The sequence below is a fragment of the Armigeres subalbatus genome, chromosome 3, assembly GCF_024139115.2.
Source record: "Armigeres subalbatus isolate Guangzhou_Male chromosome 3, GZ_Asu_2, whole genome shotgun sequence".
NCBI classification, from domain to species: Eukaryota; Metazoa; Arthropoda; class Insecta; order Diptera; family Culicidae; genus Armigeres; species Armigeres subalbatus.
The window spans coordinates 311539314-311557661 of record NC_085141.1 but is presented as its reverse complement, the minus strand read 5'-3'; the positions used below and the strand labels follow the sequence as shown (position 1 = coordinate 311557661).

Below are 18348 nucleotides of genomic sequence, written 5' to 3'. Positions count from 1 at the left end.
TGAACGATTTTTGTTAATGAATTTGACAGCACATGCTACTTTAAAATTTGGGGAGACTTGATTCTCTTTCTATGATATCTACGCAACAAATAATTTTTCTCGCCAGCCTTTAATCAAATCTGTTAAATCTACTAAAAATTAGAAGCCTAAAAACAGATTTATATTTTTTAAATTTTTTCGCCCAATTTTTGTATGGGTGACTAATGGGAGATCAAGTGTCCCCATATTGAGGCAATAACTTTAAATCCAAATATCCTAAAACTCTGATGGAATGAGATTTTTATCAGTACAGATCATTAAGCATATTTATGGCTTTGTGCTGTGAAAAAACGAAAGCATTTGGTCATTGTTATGAAAAGTTGTTCAAATTTTGCGTGGCCAATAAAAAAAATCTTTAGGAAGGTCGAAACATACAAACCGCACTGCAGAATAAACAAGGTTGTCAATCCATAAAATAACTCAGCACATAGAGGTCATTTGTCTATAGGATCTATAATAAAAAATTCGCTAGAACAAAACTACTTTAGTTCTCGATAAAACAGGTGGTGATCAAGTCTCCCCCTATGATGCAACATAAGATGCCAAAGTATAGGTGATATATGCACATATTGTAAGAGGAAGTTCGTATATCGCCTCCACTTTTGCATCTTATGTGGCATTATATACGATCTTGTGTTGACTGGTTTTATAGACCCCCAAACACACCTCGTAACGTTTTGCCTTTCTCGTACAACTAAGTTGTACCGAAAGGCTATCATTTCACTCCGAAAACGAACTTTTTATAGAAGCCTCTGAGACCCATAGTATTATATACCAATCGACTCAGCTCGACGAGCTGAGCACATGTCTGTCTGTCCGTGTGTATGTGTGTGTGTGTATGTGTGTGCACAAAAGCTATAAAAAACATTAGACAACTTTTCGTATAGAAATCCTTAACCGATTTTCTCGCAACAAGTTTCATTCGACAGGGGACAAAGCCTTGTTGATCACTATTGAATTTTATAACGATCGGTCATTGCGTTTTAAAGTTATAAAGAAAATGGTACATCGAACCATATAAACCCTATATAAGGTTGGTGTCTTAACTAAATGCGAGAAAGGCACCACCAACGCTAGGTGGATTAATCTGGGTTTTTATTGTAAGGAAAGGTTGAAGAATTTGTATGGAATGTACCCTTGGCTGTACCGCTGTACCACAAGTACTTTTCTACCCCTCGAAGCGTTATGTTATTTGTGAATGGCCTCTCAGGTCTTTTGTATGCACAATCTAGAACAAAAGTTTTCTCAAAGATAACTTACTTTGTTGATACATGAGCACACAGTGATACTTCACAGGCTCCAACACATCACATAGGAATGCACGTTTATCGATAAAATTTTCATCAAAATCGTAGTGTGGTGCGAAGCTAATCAGTTTGTTTATACATTTTCCCACGTATAGTAGGCTATTTTGTGAGTTGATTACAGCCACATTTGTTCAAATCGCCTATCACCATGCTATCACTGCATATAAACTTGAATGAAATCGTATTATCTGTCAAACAGAGTTTATTATCACACATGGCATCGCAATGAATTGCAAAACAACTCGTTTTAAAATCGAAATCGTAAACATCACATACACTTCCGTGCAACATCGGATAGAAATTTCTTATTTACGAGTCTGATTAGCGATGAAATTGGCTTCGCACAATGGAAATAATTCATTTATACATACATGCATTCTAGTTGTGTGGGATCACATCTGAAATTATAGCCCGATTCGTAAGGGATTGAAAAATCGTCACTATAGCCTACACCGTATCCAATATATCCTCAAACAAATTTAATTCAGTGTTTTTATGTAAATACTATTGAAGGATCGACTGTTTATTGTTAGTTCAACTTAAACTGGCTACGCCGTCTTTAAAGATTGAAATAAGATTTTTATGTGTCCAACACCGTGACGAAACATTGGACAAATAAAAATTTTGTTTCAATCTTTAAAGACTGCGTAGCCAGTTTAAGCTGAAAATGTTTTTATTGAAAGTCAATATTATATGGACCAATTATTCAATCATTTCTCTCCAATTAATCAATCAAACTCTTCAGGCAAAGGAATTTTCATTGATTGTATCAATTATACATATAATATATATACATTAAAATATACATTTTCATGAAGCAACTTCGGTCCGAATTTTGACAAACATCGCATGAATATATTCAAAACATTGATAGAATGACATAGTCAGACGATTACTTCACCAACTCATTCATTCGACTGTCACTGAGTGCGCTTACTATCAGGGTTGCCACATTTAAATCTGTATTTGTCTTCAGAAAATCTTCATATCTGTATCTTCATATCTCAAGTCAAAAAATCTGTATTAAAAATCTGTATCCATCTAAACCTAATCAAAATGGTTTTTGAACAAACTTTCTTTTGAAAAATATGTAAATTTGATAATTTGTGAATGAAATCTGTCGAGAGTCCGTCTTTATCTATTGTAGGTCCACTATACCACTCAGTCACACTAGATCTACTGAGCAGAACTACTGTTTCTGGATATGTGAAAAAGACTAGATCTGATTCTCTTTTATTATTGCTTGAGCTTTTTCTGAGACCACTTTATTCAAATATAGTCTGAACATTTTACGCAGCACAATCTGGTTTCAAAATTGTTGATTTGCATAAGCTGTTAATGAAAAGTTAAACCTGCCAGAGCCAATATGTTCTGTCTTTTCAAATTAAGATTGTGCTAATATGATAATGGTTTGGAGAAGAATTTAATTTTATAAGCCTCAAATCTAATTGAAAACAGGGATTTACTAAAAGCAAATTATTTATATTATATTTATTATAATTTTCAATACTGTACTCTTCAAGAAATCTTTTATCAGAATTCTCATTTGAATCTCTAAAAATTTTTTTCTCAGAATCATCAAAGTATTCCAACCGAAATCCAGAAGAATTCACACTGGATTCCTTTCGATATTGTTAAGGGAATTTGTGGGGGAAACCATGGAAGATTTGCTCCAGAATCTCTCGTTGATTTGCTTTGGAATTCCTCCGGAGTCGTTCGAAGATTTGTTTCGAAATCATTCAAAGATTTGCTTCGGAATACATTTGATTTGGAAGATTTAATTTGGAGTCTCTCGACGATTTACCTCGCAATCCCTCAATGATTTGCTTCGGAATCTCTCGACGAATTGCTTCGGCATCATTCGACATTCATTCCATTCGGAATCTCTAGAACATTCTCATTGGAATCCCTCAAATAGTTCCGTCGATTTCCCTGCAAAAATTTCCAATCCAATTCCTGGAATATTCCCGTCGGACTCTCTGGAACATTCCTATTGGAACCCCTGGTGGATTGCCTTCAGAATCCCTTCGATATCCTTGGAGGGTTACCGTCGAAATCTTTGGAGTAATGTTGCATTATTTTTTGCCTTTCTCGTACAACAAAGTTGTACCTGAAAGGCTTTCATTTCACTCCCAAAACGTACTTTTTATAGAGCGCTTGTAGACCCATAGTATTATATACCATTCGATTCAGCTCGACAAACTGAGCAAATGTCTGTCTGTCCGTGTGTGTGTCCGTGTGTGTGTGTGCGTATGTGTGTGCACATTGAAACATTAGACAATTTTTCTAGTACTAAACCTGAATCGATTTTGCTACAACAAGTTGCATTCGATGGGGAATGTTTTCTTCTTGTTCGCTATTGAATTTCATAATGATGGCACGTTTCAAAAAATAGTAAATATTCAAAGAGTTATGAGACATCATTATTTCGTAACAAATAAGCTATCGATTTTCTAGGTTATGTTCTCCCAAGACACAATTTATTCGAAACCGGCACATTGACAGCAAAGAATACACAGCTTACACGGAAGAAAAAAAACTTTACAAAGAAATATAGAAACCCATTAATGAGTTAAAAAGTACCTATTTTAAGATTTCATGTATACACTGAAAATTCTAGTTTATTTTTTCAAAATGACCTAAGAAACATATTTTCATGAATGAATTTTAATATTGCGATCAACAGACCAATATGATAGCTTTTGATTGCGGTACATAAATTAATTCATGAAAAAGGTGACATATGTTCTTTTAAAAGTTAAGCGTCATTTCTGCCATTTCTTTCCCTATGGGCCGATGTGAGCAGTGAAAAGTGAAAAGTGAGACGTGAGAAGTGCGAAGTGAGGAGTGAAAAGTAAGAAGTAAGAAATGAAAAATGAAATGAAAAATCACCAGATGATCCGAAATGAAAACAAAAATGTTTTTCCAAATTTAATCTAGACTATCCTTTGAAAAGAGCTGAAATATTTTTTGCTAATATTTTCAAATGGATATAATAGAAAAACGACGCATCCCACAAAAAAGTGTTGTATGGGTGACCATCGCAAAATCAGTCAAAATTTCTAGTGAAAATATCGGAAACAATCCAAATTGAGTTCTACACTGAAAAAAATTAGTTTAAAAATTTTAAAGTCGATTTGCGGAAAAATGTTCTTTTTTATTTAAATGAAGTTTTGTCTCAAGATAGGTGATTATGTTCCCTACCAACCGTCCATACATTGCAAGCTGGGCACTTTTAAGGAAAACGAGTTTTTCTAACCAAAACTTTTTCTTGTCGGAATTATTTTCAGTGTATTTTCATCTGAAACTAAACCAATGAAAGCCATCGTTATAGAACCCCAAGCAAATCTATTTTTATGATACATTGTCTAATTTAGTCACTAAATATAGTTTGTTTTTAAATTAAGAGTAATACTAAAAAGGGGTTTATATCTTCAAAAAAATATTATATTCCATTATTAGCTTCTTTAGTTGCGACCAGTTACGACCAAAACATTGTACTCTGTCTGACTGTACAGGAATAATTAATATGAGTATATATGTATACATATGTTAAATCCACCCTTAAAGACACTGAAAAATCAATTCCGTCAAGAAAAGTTTTTGTTAGAAAAACTTTTTCCCTTAAAAGTGCCCGGCTTGCGATGTATGGACGGTTGGTAGGGAATATAATCACCTATCTTGAGACAAAATTTCTTCCAAATCAAAAAGAGCGTTTTTTTTTTAAAAATTGACTTATATTTTTTTAAATTGATTTTTTTAGTGTAGGGTTCTATTTAGAGTTTTTCAAAAAGTTTTATTAGAAAGTTTGAATGATTTTGTGACAGTCACCCATACAACACTTTTTTGTAGGAAGCGTCGTTTATCGATTATATCCATTTGAAAAAATCAGTAAAAACAAGTTTGACCCTTTTCAAAAGATAGTCTGCATCAGATTTGGAAAACCTAAGTATGCACTTTTCTTTTTACAGCACCTTTTAAGTATTGACCAATAAATTGACAAAAAGTCAACTTAACAATAAGAACACTTGCAAGTTCCCAAATTGTTCCCTAGTTCCCTATTTGGCTTCATGCATTTCTATTACATTTCTCGCATAACTTTTCAAAAGGACCTAAGTAACATTTTTTCATGAATTCTCGCTTAACTTTTCAAAAGCACCTAAGTAACATTTTTTTCATGAATTAATTTGAATACTGCAATCAATAGTTTTCATGTTGTTCTGTTGATTGCAGTACTCAAATTAATTCATTAAAAAAATGTTACTTAGGCCCTTTTGAAAAGTTATGCGAGATTTATAGTACAGCAAAAAGCCATCTAGTAGAAAATCTAGATGGATTATTCCATTGCTGACAAACGTTCATTTCGAACCAAACACCGCAAGTTGCTGGTTGATTGGCTCAAACCAACAGCGAATAATCTAACGACTACTTTCACGAACACTTTATTGTCAGATTTTCTGGATATGATACACTGCGCGGCGTTTGTAATGTTCCCAAATGGGTACTTGCACAAAACTTCACGCGGCGAATGACTGTCGAAAGGTACGGCCGCGACAAACGATACACCGTAATCAAATATAGTATATTAACAATATAGTCCACTTCGTAAATCCCCATATATTAGGCAAGAGACAGCACATTAACACCATCTTGCGTCACAAAAGGCAACTAACGCCTAAAAACGATAGCCAAGGGGTGCGATAATTGCGAAAATTACACTAATTTTACAATTTTTGAAAATTTGAATTACATTTTTTTAAATTTTATTTTTAAACTCAGATATCAAAATGGGGTCATGGGATGATTTCTAGCATATCATTTTGAAATGTTATGTTGCATATTGAATTATACGTTTAAGCACCCCTCGGAATGTCTCTGCACTACATTGCTTGCCTTTTGTGATACCGCGGCGCTACTGCATTGTCTCTTCAAATCAGCCAGAGTGGACTATATTGGTAATAGAGTATATTTGCCGTAATGCTATTCATCCATAAGAATCAAGTAAACGGGGTGCAGAAAGCGCGGCGGTACCTTTCATGAAAGGTTCGCCGCGTGCAATTTTGAGAAAATCAGGCAATAAGGACCAGCCACTTTAACCGACCGTGTCCATTTAGCAAGTATGGTGTTGAATATAATCTGTAGATTAAAAAAACAGTTTAATAAAGTAAAAAAACTCAGCAAGTAACCGCACAATATTGAGTAAAACAAATTAAGTGTGTAGCATTTCCACATTCAATGAATAAATTTCGCACCGTGTATACTGACAGCATTAAAGTTTGTGTTGCTTCTTTCGTGCTTTATTGATGATGCTAACCTCTCAAGCAAAGCTTTCCAAAGCTTCAAATGTGGAACACGAAAACTAACACACGCGCTATAGAGACCGAAGCCGATGACTTTATCCGCTCGCATCAACACAGTTGTAAAAATTTCATCGTTGGAAATAAAAATCGCATTCGTACATGCTTTCTCGTGCGCTCGTTACGTTTGCTGCCATTTTTTCCTGCTTTGGAAGGAAAGAAGAGGCGTGTCATTAAGGCTAACTGCTTATTGGGTTGGGTGGTTTGGGTGGAATGATGGTGTAGTTTGGGCATTTGGGTGATTTGAACATAACGTTCGTTTTCATACACCTCATTATTTCCATATTATGCGGCTTTTTTCCATTGATATTTATGTGAATTGTGTTGTTAATTTTCACAAATGTACTTGTACAATTATTACACAAAGGCATGCAAAATCAATGTAAGACATACAACTAGTTTTATTGAACTTTAATATTACATTGGTGAAAAAACACTACGTGGGAATCGGCCCTAAAACAATTGTAGACGCGCTGTCTGGACAGTTAATCCATATTGTATTTTATAATGTATTTTTTAAAACGTGCCGCTGCGCTAATTATTGTACTATTTACCCACGATCGCATATTTGTAACATATGCATTTTTTCCTTTCTCGTACAACAAAGTTGTACCGAAAGGCTATATGATTGCTCCAAAAAAACTTTTGATAGAAGGCCCGGAGACCCATAGTGTTATATACCGATCTACTCAGCTCGACAAATTGAGGTGACGTCTGTTTTTTTTTGTGTATGTATGTGTATGTGTACAAATTTTGTAGACACACGTTTTAGAACTTAGAATTCTCGGGTACTTATTCAAAAGGACGTATGTGATTTTGTAAACAAAGATTCAAATGTCGATTTGTCCAATCCGATAGCACTCCCACGGAAACCATCACCACAGACAGGTAGGTTAAGCCTTCGGCTAGCTGTTGGTGGTGTTGGTTTGCGTGGGAGTGCCATCAGATTGGACAAATAGACGTTTGAATCTTTGTTTACAAAATCACATACGTCCTTTTGAATAAGTACCCGAGAATTATCCGATATACTCGCAACAAGTTGCATTCGACAGGGAATTGTTTGCTATTGAAAATGGGCCCGATCATTGCTTTTCGGAATTATTGAAAAATCATTGTTTTTTCCCACAGGTCCCCCTTGGAAAAAAATCAAAAAACAATTGTTTTTGAATGGTGGCAATTCAAAAATATTAAAAATGATCGAAAAAATGTGATCTATTCACCCAAAGAGCTTTTTTGACCTTTTTAAAGTGATTTTTTCAATATATTTTATAATGCACGAGAAAGGCATCATCACTGCTAGGTGGATTAATCTGGGTTTTTCATTTGAGATAGATAGGATTATTATGAAATATGCAACAATATTCACTGCCTCGGAGGGAGCTGATGGCGATCCATCACATATTGTCCTTTTAATGCGGGACAATGCCGAGCGCATTACACATAGACGCAATAGCCATACGCTATCAATTTGAGTCGTAGCAATCATTGGCAGGATAACAAACACACTTCGATACGGTGGGCTATAACAGAAAGCACTTGCTTGAGAAAATAGAATATGGATGAGTATGATTGATCCGCAATTGCCTTAGGTGGTTGGACCGGATTGATCATATTACCAGTAAAACCCGCCGTTTGTCATAATGGCAAATATTTATCAAGTTTATCCGGACATCTATCAAACTAATTAGAAATCGACATGGATTTATGGCTGACTTGGAAAATATTTGTCATCATGACAAACAGTGTGCTTAGGGCTTAAAATAACTTAATGAGGTGGTAAAATGTTTGAGAATTTTATAAAAGAAGCTTCAATACCAAATGCATAACCAAGTATTATTCGTTTGGTATTGAAATACCTAAGCATTAGGGTGGCTCAAAAAACACTTTTTCAAATTTTTTGATGGGCCTCTTATTGTGTTCTATTTGATGCCCTGATGCTCTGGACAAAATTTCAGCCAAATCGGTCAACGTTTGGGCGGTGCCAATCTCGTTGAAAGTTTATATGGAAAAATGTATGCAGAAACATCCAAAAATAGTGACTTGCCGTTGGGCGGCACAATTTACGATCAAAAACCTTGATACTCATTCAGTTCTTGTAGAATTTAATACAGAATGTTATGCTGAAAACCGCGAGAAGATTGGAGTTTGTTAGACAAAGATATTAGCATTTCACTGGAGTGTTGTAGGGGTGAATTTATCTCTTTTCAAAGGCAAAAGAAACGAAATTTGCTCAAACCCCACTTCAGAGAAATGCTAATAACGTAGCCGGGCAAACTCTAATCTTCTCGCGGTTTTCTGCATAACATTCTGTATTAAATTCTTTAAGATCTGAATGAGTATCATGGTTCTTGATCGTAAATTGTGCCGCCCAACTGCAAATCACTGTTTTTGGATGTTTCTGCATACATTTTTCCATATAAACTTTTAACGAGTTTAGCACCGCCCAAACGTTGACCGATTTGGCTGAAATTTTGTCCAGAGCATCGGGGCATCAAATAGAACTGAATAAGAGGGCGGCCCATCAAAAAAAAAGATTAAACAAAAGTTTTTCCCATACTAATTTGAGCCACCCTACTAAGCATGTTATGCCTCAAGACTAGATTGCTTTGAGAATAGGTCGTATGTGCAAACGATAGATTCTGTTTGATCACGCTCTCTTTCGCTAATATATCGGAAAGTTTTGCATATTTTGCTACATTTCCACTTCAGCATGATAGACAAAGATATTGTCTACGGATATATGCCAAAAAAATCGAAGTAAATTTTTATATAGTTTCGTAATAATCGAAAGAGAATAGATCCAAAGAGAGACTCTCTTTTGCACATACGACCTATTTTCAAAGCACTCTAGAAGTATTCTGCATATAAGTTTTTGATATAGGGTGAATCACTACTTGGGCCTATGGACCCCATTCCCGGCTCACTGCACAGAAAACTAATGATTTATACTGTTTTGTAGCCGTAGGTTTATGATTGATAGTTTTAAAAAAGTCTCCTATTTATCGCGCACAATACTCAATATTTTTCAACCATTTATTTCACTCCTAATCGATCCAATTATAGAAAATAAAAATGTAGATTTCAAACTTTAGCTCTTCGTTGCAACACCACTGAGCCGGAGTGATTCCTTCCACTTTTACAAAACGGTATCATCAAATAAACACCTACCTGAAAATCGTCACAGTGCTCGATACAACCATTGCTTCGGGCTGTTTATCACCACACAATAATGCTAAAATCACGCACTTCAATCTTTTCTAATTGTTCCTATCACTAGATCTTATATAAATATATTAGAATACGTTTAAAAATGTATCCACAAACCGAATAAAAAATCACCTCGGCCCAAGAACTTCTAGCTGTACAGTGCTGCCAAAAGGCCATGAGTCTTATTTTAGTATGAAGATAATCCTTCATCGTTAATAAGGAAACTGTCTAAAACGTTGACGCTTTTATGTTATTTATAATTATCTCAATTTCAAAGACTAAAAATAATATTTTTTCATGTATTTGGAAGGAATTTGGATGAGTGCATATATCTTCTCAACCAAATAAAAATTATTATGAATAATACCATCTGGCATCACGTTATCGTGGAACGTGCATATTTTTGTGTACGTCGCATTTTCTACCGTCCCGAGAGAGAGAATGAGAGTAAGACAGGGTGTCTACTACCTGGAAAACCTGGAATTATTAGGGAATTTCTCCCCACCTTGAAAAAACCTGGAATCATCAGGGAATTCCTGACATAATCAGGGAAATTTCAATACCCGGTGATCAATTCTCTCAAAAGATGAAAAAAATCCTTTCAAATATTTGAATTCATATAATAATCAAATCTATTAAAAATGTATTGAACATCAATAGATCAATGATATGGAAATGCTAATATCATCTTCCAAACATAGACGTACATGTTCATGATAGAATTAGAGGCTAAAGTATAGAATAATTCTCTAAATGGCACATATCACACCGACCATCACAAATATTGCTCTCCGCTCGCTTTCAAATCGACTTCTATAAAAACATTCTTCATGCTTGCCGTATCCTAACGGAACTATCAATTCTATACTTTAGCCTCTAATTCTATCATGAACATGTACGTCTAAGTTTGGAAGATGATATTAGCATTTCCAAATAATTGTGAATCGTTTAACTTCTCGTAGAAGTAACACACACAAAATCATTAATTTAGTATCAATAGATCGTTGTTCCGCAAAAAACGTTTTGCCATCTTCAAAAGAAATCCTTGCGAATTTCCGAAGCTATTCTTGGTGAAATCTAGGAATTTATTCGGGAAATAAGTTAGGGATTGCATTGTAAATTCTTTTGAGTATTCCCTCGGAAATTATTTAGGAATACACCCAGGTTTTCTTTACTCGGTTTGGTTTTCGTCGTTTAAGACCTTTAGCGTCAATGAAACATGGAGTTAACCCCACGAAAAAAATCACAGATAATCAAAGAAAATTCAGGTGGTATTTAAAAAGCTGTGAAAGTTAGGGTTAACCGAGAAATTAAAGAATTCCAACCGCGTAAAAAAACCTGGGTGTATATTAAAAAATACTAAATTAGTACTGATTTCTCAAATCAATTCCTGGAGGAGCTTCCGAAGGATTTTCGGGATCAGTTTTCCAAGGAATATCTGGAGGATTTTTCAAAGAAATCACTTGAAGGGATTTTTGAAAAAAAAGTGTAAGTGATTTGTAAAGAACTTTTGCCAAAGAATTCTTCAAAGAAAAGCCGAAGAAATCCCGAAAGGATTTTTCAAAGGAGTTTCTGCTGGTATTCTAGACGAATTTCCAAAGAATTCTCAAAAGCAAAATATACGGAAAACTCCTCCAGATGTTTCCTAAAGTTTTGCTCAAGATACTTCTGCATGAGTTCCCAAAAAAATTCAAAAGAATAGCCGAAGCATTTTCCGAAGGTTTTTGCAGTAAAGCCATAAGTAATGTAACCATTAAAATTATTCTGCCAAAATATGCTTCAATAAGCTTACTACTTACCTACTCAGATTACGATTAGATTATTTATCCTTATAAATATCGTCTTAAAGTGGAAAAAGAGAATTGAATGTATGAGGATGGCATCAGGTTGTTGTATATCATGATATTTTTGATCATAAATGGCGTTATCTGAATAGGCTATAAATTGACCGCTTGACACTTATGACTTATAGTACCGGTACCTTGGCTGCTATGTCTAAACAAACTAAATGTTGGTCACGCGAACAAGAGCAACAATAGTAATCTCGGGTATACCCTGTGTCAGATATAAGGCTGTTAGGCATGAGTACGTTAGGCATAAAGGATGTTAAGCATAAAATGCCCAAAAAAAGCCCACGACATAAAAAAGGTAGTATTACGCCTTAAGTCGTTATGCCTAAAGTCATGGACCCAGCAATCTAATATTTTTGCATCAAAACATTTCCTGAAGGAGTTTTCGCCAGAAGTTCTGAAGGAATTCCCGAAGAAATTCCCAAAAATATTTCCGGAACAATTCGTTAAGAGGATTTCTTAAGTTTCATTTAAAAAAATAGTTGAAATAAAAGAAATTTCCGAAAGAATTTTTAACCAAATTTCCAAGGAAGGAATTTTTAAAAAATCGCAAAGGAATCGCCAAATGCATTTCTAAAGAAGTTTCCGGAACAATTCCTTGAGATGTTTTCTAAAGTTCTGGCAAAGAAATTTTTAAATGGAACCCTGGAGGAAGTTCTAGGGGAAATTCTGAAGCAATTCTTAAAGTTCCCTCTTTGAAGGAATTTCTGTAATCATTTCCGAAGGATTTTCTGATGAAATCTATGGAGAAATTTTCAAAGAAATCCTGGAGGAATTTCCTTTGCGATTCTTGTAGGAATTTTTGATTGAATGGCTGAAGTAATTTCTGGGCGAACTTGCGAAGGAATTCCTGGAAGAATTTCTAAAGCAATTTACAACATTGTTTTTGTTAGGCGACTAAAAATTTTCGGCGATATTTACTTGTTTGAATCGATTATTTTGCTGCTGAAATCTATATATATATATATATATATATATATATATATATATATATATATATATATATATATATATATGGCAAGTTTGTTTTTTCTGGAAATTAATGTAAAACACCTGGAAAAAAACCTGGAAAAATCAGGGAATTTTGTTTTTGCAGATAAGTAGACACCCTGTAAGATGTTGAGAGATAGAGTAAAATATTGCGTATGCCGAAGAGACTTGGGGTATGCCGGATAAGTAATCGCCTATGACTGTAATGAGTGCTGCACCATGTTAATTTAAATCAAATAAAAGCTTTTTCGAGCGGTTTTTAGCAAGAATAACTATTTTTTAAGCAGAGGTGAACCCCATCGCAATACTACACGGCCCACAAAATGCAGTAAAAGTAACCCCTAGTCATAAATATGAATTAAATAATGCAGTCATACGCATGTTAGGCCGGGAATGGGGTAAGAAACCCTAACTTTTTGGTATTTTACCTCATATGCAAGGCTAGTTCATACCAATTTCTGTTATCGAGGTCGTCGCTCCTGCTCGGGAAAGCGTATGAAAATATGTTGTAGGACCTACACGATGTATATTCTTCAACAAAATATGCAGAATATTGATTCCCATCCTTTTTTTGCAGGCACATCCAGCGTGGCCCGTGGCATGAGCGGTTACATCGATGAGCTGTCCGGCAACAAAATCAGCACAGCCTTGAAGGAAACCATGGGCATGAACGTGAGCTTCCTTTCAGATTATCCGGACTTTTTCTCCTTCGTAGTGGTGCTGATCCTGGCCGCACTGCTCGCGTACGGCGTCAAGGAATCCACACTGTTGAACAACATCTTCACCGGAGTGAACTTGTGTGTTATTGGGGTCGTGCTGGTCGCTGGTGGCATGAACTGTGAGTGGTTTTTTCCATTAAGGAGACTATGGAGCATATCTAACTGATGTGATGTTTCTTTTTAGGTGATCCGGCCAACTGGAATATCAAGCCGGAGGACATCCCCGAAGGCATCGACGGTGGCGTGGGAGGATTTGCTCCATATGGCTTTGCAGGAATCATGGCTGGAGCGGCAAAGTGTTTCTACGGCTTCGTAGGATTCGATTGTATTGCTACTACAGGAGAGGAAGCTAAGAACCCCAGCCGTAACATTCCATTGGCTATCGTGATCTCCTTGATCATCATTTTCCTGGCCTATTTCGGTATTTCTACTGTGTTAACTATGGCATTGCCATACTATCTACAAAATCCGGATGCTCCATTTCCGCATCTGTTCAATCAGCTCGAATGGCACGCAATCAAGTGGATCGTGTCGATCGGTGCAATCTTCGCTTTGTGCACCAGTTTGCTTGGCGCTATGTTCCCCCTACCTCGTGTTCTGTACGCCATGTCTTCCGATGGAATCATCTACAAGAAATTGCGCACGGTTCATCCGAAAACGCAAACTCCCGTATTCTCCACTATTTTGGCGGGACTTCTGGCCGCTACAATGGCTATGTTGTTTAACCTGCAGCAGCTGATTGATATGATGTCGATCGGTACATTGATGGCCTACACGATCGTCGCAGTAAGCGTTCTTGTGTTGAGATATGAGGATCGAACGCTTGTACAGAGTACAAACGTTACGATACCGAACGTGTTCCGACAACTATTCAACGTGGACAAGCTGCAGAACCCAACCACGCTGTCGTCGAGCATAGTGAAATTCGGCATTTGCGTTTTCGGTAGGCCTAAAATTTGATATCATATTCAACTAGTATTTACATTAACGAAACTTTGTCTATTGCAGCCATCCTCGTGTGTGCCGTGTGTACGATCTTCATTGTGGCAACCGATGAGCTTGCCGAAGCATATCCGGGAACAGTAGCAGCCGTTTGCGTACTGGGTGCCTTCATGATTCTGTTGATCATCATCACTGCCCTCCAGCCAACCGAAAGCACCAAACTAACGTTCAAAGTTCCTCTGGTTCCCCTACTGCCCATGTTGAGTGTATTCTTCAACCTGTACCTGATGTTCCAGCTGGATGCCGGGACGTGGGTCCGATTTGCCATATGGGTCATTATCGGTTACATCATCTACTTCACGTATGGAATCAAACATTCCGTGGAAGGCGCGATGGCCAAAGAAATTCCAGTGAACGGAAATGGCGTCACTGTGCTGAAGAATGGAATCGATAACAACGCTTTTGATGGAAGTCACGACAAATTTGTATCGACCGTGCCGGCCGAGAACCCTCGAAGAAGTTCGAAAAACTCCTACTCACTCAACAACGAATAGCTAAGTGGCAGGACATTCCAGCAAGAGGCATTTCCGTACACTTGAGGATGTTTAGTGGATAAGTACAAATAATCAAGAGAGTATATTAGGATATATTAGCTCTCTCGAATCGATTTTACTTTGATGAAAGGGCACTTGCCGTTGCCGAGTGGCCAGCAGGATGTTTCAAGTGTATTATAGACATTAGAAGTCGTGGTATTTTTGCATAGTTGAAATTTTACCAGAGTAGATAAGAACCAGACGCTTAGTGATACTAAATGTGGTCTTAAAAAAGTATTTTCCTGCTCCCGTCTGGTGTCGCGAATGGGATGCACGTACCTATGCAGTAGTTATGAGGCGACACAGAAACAATGCTTGTGATAAATGAATTTAAGGGTACGATTTTTACTTTTTATCAATTTAAACGATAAATCACGACAATATTTTAAGACAGCAGAGAAGTAATGCCTAATTTTAAAACCAATGTACATTAGACACCTCAAAACCAGATTGTGTCCTAAGTTGTAATTGAGCAAAACCTAATAAATCAAGATTAACGTAACTGTGTGATTGTTTTCGCTTATCGCCCTCCTCGGTACAGCTTTGCGCACGATTAGAAAGATATTCGCCTTTCATTGACGTGGGGTATGCACACGAAAGAAAATTGTATGAATCCACATTTGAGACTTGACGTCGATTACTTCAGCTGCCCCGTGATGGTTTATCGCTTTTATGAGCAGCAATACCGATTCGTAAGTGCGGTTCGAATTCTCGCTTGCGGATTAGATAAGGTAAACCTCTGATGGTCATGGATAGAGCTTATCAGTCGGACGTACTTTCGGAGAGGTTTGTAATTATCCATGATTGACTGGTAATTGAAAAGGAAAAAATGATTTTCCCAATCTTTTTTTTTATGAATTCACACTGACGATTCGTTATATCAATCATGTTCGTCGACAAGTTTATTGGATGTGGACTTTATTCTATACGTAAGGCATCTTAATGAAACGCAATTCCGGATCAGTGTCAGTTGCACTTAGTATCAGTTGTACTAGGAAATGAACTGAACATCGATTAGAAATGGTATTTCAGGACAGTAATTTCATTTTTATCACTGCCAGTGCGGATTTTACCATGCCGTCCGATTCCTCCTAATCACATAATGAAATGGTTTGATAAAGTTATCCAATTAGGTACAATAATAACTTGGCTGCGGCATGCTCATCGCTTGAGCATTTTAATTACATATATGAATAACATCCTCAAGGTCACATGGAGATCTTCTAATTAAAAAACCCAGATTAATCCACCTAACGGTGATGATGCCTTTCTCGCTCATTAGACAATTTTTAGGGAGATCAAATAGAACAAATATAAAGCAATTAATGGTTTCTGACTGCCATAAAGACTTCCAAAAATGTGGCAAAACTGGATCGCGAAGAAATCATATCAAAGCTGTCATAATATCGGGTGTAGCCGAAATAAGGGGAAGATAAAATTTGAACATGCTGAAAATCGAGTCATAACTGTATCTTGTACATATTCGTTCATGGAATGATGCTATGGCAGTTTCAACGCAAAGAATTGAAAATATTTTTATTTGAAATTAAAAAGGAAACAAATCACTATCCAACAAAATTGAACTTTTTTTCGCTCCTTTCATCTATTTTCAATGTGCTCAATAGATTTTTTTACGCTGAATTCAGGTACGTATTGAGATTTTCTGTAACACGTCCAGTTTTTGAAATAAATGCATTTTAATTCACGAAAGAACGTATTTCCATAGAAATTTGGTTTCTCTTCTCTGCAAAGCTGAATTTCGACTCCTCACTTGTAGAATAAAGTTTGAATTTTGTACAATGGGCCTTGTAGAAAGTATGTGGGTTATTGGATGTTATTTGACACGTACATTTGTTGTGAAAAACGGAATTTAATTCCCAAAAGTACGTCTTTTCATAGAAATTTGGTTTCTCTCCTCTGCAAAGCTGAATTTCGGCTCCTCACTTTTAGAATAAAGTTTGAATTTTGTAAAATGGGCCTTGTAGAATGTATTTGGGTTGTTGGATTTCATTTGGCACGTTCATTTGTTGTGAAAAACGGAATTTAATTCACAAAAGTACGTATTTTCAAAAAATTTTGGTTTCTCTGAATAGAATATAGTTTGAATTTTGTAGAATAGGCTTCGTAGAATACATGTGGATTGTTGGATTTCATTTGGCACGTTCATTATGCAGTAATGCACATTATGCAGTAATGAACTTAGCACAAACTTTATAATTTTAGAAATTTTAGTTTTTCTTTTTGGGAAAGTTTTTGCTGATGGACTCTAAACTGTTTTAATCCATAACACCAACATTTTTAAAGTACGGCTAGAATCATAAGCTTTGGTTTAAGTTAAGTATGAAGCTCAAATTGGTTGTACTGGGGCAATGGTCAGGTCTACTTTTGAAATCAATCGTGTTGTCTGAACATGGATGTTTTATGGAGGTTCGGAATTGCAGACTTCCCGGACTATACAGAATAGACAGGTGAAGTTTGAAGTAGAATCGGTGAAGCACGTCATATCATGCTAACGTTCGTAAAATTATTGAAATGCCATCCTACTTGTTAGCGGCATAGATATGGCCTCGGATAAACTCGTATATAGAATGCAATGAACGTTGAACTTACTCATGCAAGAGATATGCGTGGATCAGCTGCGGGGGTTTCTGTATAGTCGTAAGGAGGCCTTTTCGGTTCATGCACGGCGATTGCTGCCTGGGCGCTTCCCAATCCTTACAAGATCTGAGATGTCTTATCAGGTGTCTGGTTTCAGATTTTGGTTTATCTTACTCCAAGGTACGATACACTGAAAACAACCTTGCTCTTTTTGAGAGTTACAGCTCCACTTGTTTAATGAAAAATAAAACATTCTTCCAAACAAGTTTTAAAATAAATCTCTATTACTGAGCTAATCAAAGTTACACAATTCATAGGCTATACTGCACTAGGATTGGTTTCTTTATTGGATCCCATTTGCACCCACCTACTCTTGTGTTCTGAGCACCTTTCAGGGTACATGGGGACAACGTAAAGGATCTCCATCGTTGGCTTAAGCCCAAGTCTGATTCCCATCGACTTTGTTTATTTCTCTGTTAGGGTTTTGCCACCAGGCGATCCTGGGTCTGCCTCTGCTGCGATGTCCTGCCGGATTCCTGCGCTTGCTTGCAGATTTCGTCTCTGCTCTTACGTTGACTGTGGCCGGCCTACGCCCATTCACACTGTGGAATTTCCGTTGATATTGGTGTATAACATCACAGATTTCATGTTAGAGTTGAGTATTCGAGGTTTGGTGCATTGCCTGGATAGATTGGATTTCCATGTTCTATGTTGATCTTGGTCCACCGTCCGACGTTGGCTGGCTT

The 18348-nt window shown here is 36.5% G+C and overlaps 1 protein-coding gene across 1 annotated transcript in view; it reads left to right on the top strand.

The window, feature by feature from the left end:
• Positions 1-15506, top strand: part of LOC134225275 (cationic amino acid transporter 3-like) — a 141251-nt gene extending 125745 nt beyond the window's left edge. Inside the window, exons 3-5 of the mRNA XM_062705216.1 lie at positions 13328-13588; positions 13654-14412; positions 14478-15506. Coding sequence (XP_062561200.1) covers positions 13328-13588; positions 13654-14412; positions 14478-14965 — 1508 coding nt within the window. The 3' untranslated portion in view covers positions 14966-15506. The remainder of the gene's footprint in view (positions 1-13327; positions 13589-13653; positions 14413-14477) is intronic.
• The last annotated feature ends 2842 nt before the right edge of the window (positions 15507-18348 follow it).